The sequence below is a fragment of the Xenopus tropicalis genome, chromosome 3 (assembly GCF_000004195.4).
Source record: "Xenopus tropicalis strain Nigerian chromosome 3, UCB_Xtro_10.0, whole genome shotgun sequence".
Taxonomy (NCBI): domain Eukaryota; kingdom Metazoa; phylum Chordata; class Amphibia; order Anura; family Pipidae; genus Xenopus; species Xenopus tropicalis.
Genome location: NC_030679.2, coordinates 52227638 through 52233263, shown reverse-complemented (window position 1 = coordinate 52233263; position 5626 = coordinate 52227638). Strand labels below are relative to the sequence as shown.

Below are 5626 nucleotides of genomic sequence, written 5' to 3'. Positions count from 1 at the left end.
TTTAATTTTCAAAGATTTATTTGCAGAAAAATTTGAAATTTAACGGTAAGACTTCTGGTAGCGAGCACGGGCTCCAGGTCCACCAAATTTCTTGGACTCGCAACGGCGAGGATCTGCAACAAGGAGGGTTCTGTCATACTGGATTAGGATGTCTTTAATCTCCTTTTTGGAAGCTTCATCAACATCTACAAAATAAAGAATATGCATGTAAACAAAACTGGGAAAAAGGCAAGGGGGCATAGGAAACATAAGGACAAAATTAGAACATTACTTACATTTCTGGTAGTAAGCTACAAGTGACTTGGAAATAGCCTGGCGGATTGCTGTTGAAGATAAGAAGGTATTCAATTAAAAAGGGATTAAAACAATTTTTCAGGTCTTATTTACCTTTGTCAGACAAATATTAAAAGCAAAGCATACTAAATGTGACCACACAATGGCAGATTTTAGATGCCAACTCGGGTCCTTCAGACTGATTTGGCAGGTTATCCGATTGGCCAGGTTTGATTTTCCGTCTGATCGGGGGACCAGATCGGCTCGTTGATGCGGTCCTTGGTCTGACAGCCCACATACCTCACCAAACTAGTGGACTACACCATGTATGTCCACCTTATGGATAAATACAACTACCTCCTTAATGAAAAACAAAAGGGTATAATTCACTTGGTAGTTAGCCCAGGTTAGAAAGAACTACAGTCAAAAGATGGTGTCTTCATACTCTGTGCCATCCACAATTTGCAGCTCCAATTACCCTTGTGCAGTGTCAAAAACCTGCTACACTGCTGTTGAGATGTAACCGACATTTAAACAAGGGCCAACATCAGAGCACAAACTGGCACATTTTAGTGACATGATTTACCAAATTTACAACACTGAGACCAAAAAGCTGCGGCACCTAAATATGACAAGCTCTCACTGGAATTACCAAAAGCAAAAACATGTGTATACACGTAATGTATAACAATTAACAGTGACCTTTGATTTAAATTTAGAACAATGCTTAATTCCACAACTCATTTTGTAGCAGCCACAAAATATACAGTACAGTGCCGATAAAAATTCTGTATCACTAAAATGAAACTAGTAACTTAGTGGATCCCTGCCCATAAAGGAGAAGAAAAGTTACAATTACTGGGGGGTGCCAAAAGGTTAGGCACCCACAAATGATTGTAATTGCTTACCTGAAACCCCTAGCCAGTGCTTCCGTTACAAGAAAACAGCACCGGTCTGGGTGTATGCAAGCAAGCACAGAGTGAAAAGCCAAACAAAAAAGCCAGATTTTTCTCTCTCAACTGTTCATGTGCGTGCCCTGTGCTCACTGTGAAAGGAGAAGCAAGAGGATCGCTTGCCTGCGTTTACCCTGTGCCAGTGCAGTTTTCTGCTAACATTAGCACCAGTCGGGTTTCAGGAAAGCAATTAATCAATGGTGGTGTCTAACATTTGGCACCCCCTCGTGATTAAACTTTTACTTCTACTTAAGGATAATGTCTCACGGAGAGATTTAGTTGCCTATAATAGATCTCTGCTACCATAGGGGACTAACCGCTCCAAAATGCCTTTCCGCCAGCAACAATACGAGTTGCCAGTGGAAGGGCCTACGCATCTATTCGGCTCTCCCCCTGCAGGCAACTTTGGAAAGCCGAATCAATGTGCAGGCAGAGATCAAGCGTTGGCAACTAACTTGCTCCGTGGGACATTAGCCTTAAAGCTCGCTATACATATTGTGACAGTGTGCCTAAAAAAGATAGCATGCTTTCCTGAAAATGTAAGAAAATATACATTTTTTTTTATCTGTGTGATGTGGACGGTGGATTCCTTGTAAGCTAAATAAGAGGCAGCTGAAAGATGAGCTGCCTGGAAAAGGAAAAAGGTGTGTGCTCCCACACCTGGGGGCCAAGTAGGGCACAGGGCAGGAAGGTTGCCTGCCTGTGTTTGGAACTCCCAGAGGGGCTGTGGGTACCTCCTGCTACTACGAGCAGCAGAGGGAACCATGACCAGGTGTGAGAGCTGAGAGAAGGGTCAGCAAGGCTTAAGATGAGTGTAACTGGGGATGGTGATAAACCCCTAAAAAGTTCAGAGCGTGGAAGCTACCCTGGAAGGTGAGAGTCCCAAAAAGGGGACAGCTTTTGAACAAGTTTAATGAACTGTTTGTGAGCTTTATGTTGGGAAGAATTTTCCCTGTGGTGTCCCTGTCTATCATGCAGATCCTCTGCTTACCATAATTTTCTCCACAAATTACATGTACAGGCAGTCAGCAAGTCACAGTATTAAGATCCATGTGTTTGGAAATGTCACCAAGCTATTGGTGGCCATGGGAGCCAGTTATTGATGGCTCTCCAGGGGTCCATTAATATAATTCAGAGGACCACCACATAAAAACACCAGATTTTAAAACAATATGGGGCTTACCATAGACTTGAGCAACATGTCCACCTCCCTTTACACGAACTCTGATGTCAACACCAGCAAAACGTTCCTTGCCCAAGAGGAGAACAGGCTCCAGCAGCTTAGTAAAAAAAAAAAAAAAAAATTGTAGGAAAGGTTAAGACCGACAGATCCAGTTCATTTACACAAGTTTACAGAAGGTGCATTAATAGAGTAGAAACAATTAGCTTATAAGAGTCACTCAGAACACATTTCCTGCCCTCTGCCCAGGCTACAGTGTGCCCACTGCATTTATACAGTGCGCTGTAAGAGTGTATTACATTTTACCTGGAAGTTAGCTTTTTAATGCACCCAGCACTACAGAGCATTTGTATTGAGTGGTCTGTGTACACCATTAATTTGTAGATTTTAGCACCACTTTCCTTGCCAAGTAGGGGTGGCAAGTATAAAACATGCCAAATTAAATGGCAACAACCACAATTTCTCTTTCATAATGAAGGGGAAATAACCTGCCTATAACAAACAATGACATGCATCTGGTGATACAAATATTACATATAGAATTATGCTACCCTCTTAAAAACAGAAATACACATGCAAAACATTTTAGAAATACTCACTTTGTACTGCAATGTTGCAGGTTCAATCATTTCAAGGGGTCTTCCATTAACTTTGATAAGGCCATTGCCTCTTTTGCAATGGGCAACAGCTGTAGCAGTTTTCTGAAAAGCAATGGACAAATATGTAAATTGAAAAATACAAATCACATGAATCACTTTACTGCTGATAAGCATTTGAGATATTTTTGGGCTCCCCAAACATGTGTGAATAATCAAGTCTTGACAGTCAAAGTGTCAATCACAAATAACTGGAAAGTTGTTGACACTTGCTTGTTTTAGAGAACAATGAAAAGGAGCAATGTAGAACAGACTAGTAATGAAAACTCCAGAGAAGTAGGCGTGACCAGACGAAAGATGAACACATGGATGAGCAAGAAGTGGGTAGAATTAAATGTATGGAAGGAAATTTAATTTAACTATATAGCAAGTATAGCTATATATTTAACTCAACACACAAAAATACACAATGGAGAAAATAAGCACATAAGTTTATAGGTAGATAATTTACAAGGGATACCCATCAAGTTAAATGCTCATGGTATACTATGTAGCCAAAAAGTATCCAGACACTGCCCTCAACTGTAATGCTCACTGCAAAGTTCCTAACTAAAAGCAACACCAGGCACCAGCACAAGATCTAGTCATAAACACTGGGTTTTTTGCAAAACATACAAGACTAACATCCCTGAGCACAGCTGCAATTTTATTTGTATTTCTTATTTACAGTATATAGTGCCGACATTTCTGCAGCACATTAGTCCCTGTCCCAGGAGAGCTTATCACATTTACACACACTATTGTCAAATTAGTCAGAAGCCAATTAATCTGCCTGTATGTTTTAGGGTGAAGACACATGGAGCTACTTAGTAGCAGTACTTGTCACAGCTACTAAATGCCAGAAAATACCCTACTATAGACAATACTGAAAATTCCTAACACACAATGATCAGTAAATAATCAGCGTTGTTTATGTCAGTAGATAAAAAAAGTAGCTGCTACTAGTAGCTCTGTGTCTTCACTCAGTGTGGGAGGAAACCAAAGTACCTGGAAAGCAATAGTGTGTGTAACTGTTAACACCTTGTAGTAACAAACTGCATGCTTGAATCTCTGCTAGTATGCTTGGCAGCTCTGGGGTTGTTGGATGCCAAAAGAACACTATAAATGCAAACAACTAAGTATAGGAATATATTATCATCCCATGTAAAATTACTAAGCATCATGCATTTTTTTCACTTTGTACCAGCAGTTCTTGTTTCAGCATAGGAATGCCCATGCAAATGGAAGTGTTAACAGTATTGCTTTGCTGAGGTGGGAGTCTAGTATGATCACCCAACAAAGCATAAAGGCCTATGGCAGACAGGATGTATTTCTGTTGGTATTTTACAGGTGGCAGAGAATCTGCCAGTCAGCAGCAGTAATAAACAATTCCATTAGTGCGCTTTTTTTACCAGGGTAAACTGCAAGAGAGAATATGCCCCACATACCATTGGCTAACATTTGTGGTTGGCAGCAAACCCAAACATGTTCAGGTACCTTGTGCAAAGCTTCCCAGAGGCTCTTATAAATACAAATTGGACTCTAACATATATAGAAAATGACCTTCCTTTCACAATAAGCTGTTGGACAGGCATACTTACACAAGGTAACCAAGGTACAAATGTAACAGTAACTAAGCTGGTTCCTAAAATGCATTATATATGTGAATGTGGACCTCAGAGCTGCTGAAAATTCCAATTGCCTTTGAGATAATCAGCGGATCGCACAATGATAAGCAGAAGCTCCATGTGTTGGTATTTTAAACATAAGCAGCGGCCAATCTGCCCAAGCCATTTAACTTGCCCTCGCCACAATAGAAACTACAGAAAAAGTCAGACCGTCATATACACAAAAGTGATATTACCCACCTTACCCACTAATGCTGTTACAGTGCATAGAGAAAACAGGGCCGCACACACGCGGTCACAGAAACTCACCTTCCGCCCAAAAACTTGGACTGACTGCAGAGGTCCCTTAGCCGGCATGTTCCTAAGAAAGGGAGGAAACAAATGGGTCGATCAGTACGCGCCACTAACGGGGATTCAGCACGAATTTCAGAAGAGCCACAGCACCCCTTACCTCTTCGTGACGGGCAGCGGCGAGAAAAGGAAGGACAGGGTTTCCAGGCCCACACATCAGGGGCCAGCGTGGCTTCGGCGCATGACGTTGCCCGGAAATAGCCCATTCAGCCGCGGCCATTTTTCTCACGGGATCATGTTCGACAGTAGTTCAATTCAAATATACTATACAGTTTTGTGGTGTTTTTTTTCCTAATTAAAACTAACATTTTATATCAATTATGTGCATAGATAGGCAAGTTAGAGCGTTGTCTCGTTACTCGGAAACATAAAGGGCGTCGTAATGTATTTCCACAAATCAGGAAGTGATTCAGTCAGTGTCATATAGTAAAGCAATGCAATTTTATAGCGTTGTTTTATTTAAATGGAATGACGAACTGCAAACAAAAAGGGGGCACCAATAATAAATGTTTTGATGAAATGCGGCCCATTTAAAATTGGGTACAAACGTGTCATGTCATGTCAAGCAATGCAAATGTGTGTGCAGTTAGACAGTCAAGTACATAA

General features: G+C 41.1%; 1 protein-coding gene across 1 annotated transcript; it reads right to left on the bottom strand.

Annotated features, from left to right (window-relative positions):
• On the bottom strand, positions 1-5148 carry rps16 (ribosomal protein S16). The gene is given in 6 exon segments (NM_001011146.1): positions 1-185; positions 276-323; positions 2410-2506; positions 3006-3107; positions 4979-5030; positions 5121-5148. Coding segments are annotated over 5 exon segments (441 nt in total). The 5' UTR covers positions 5027-5030; positions 5121-5148; the 3' UTR covers positions 1-39.
• Positions 5149-5626: the final 478 nt, after the last annotated feature.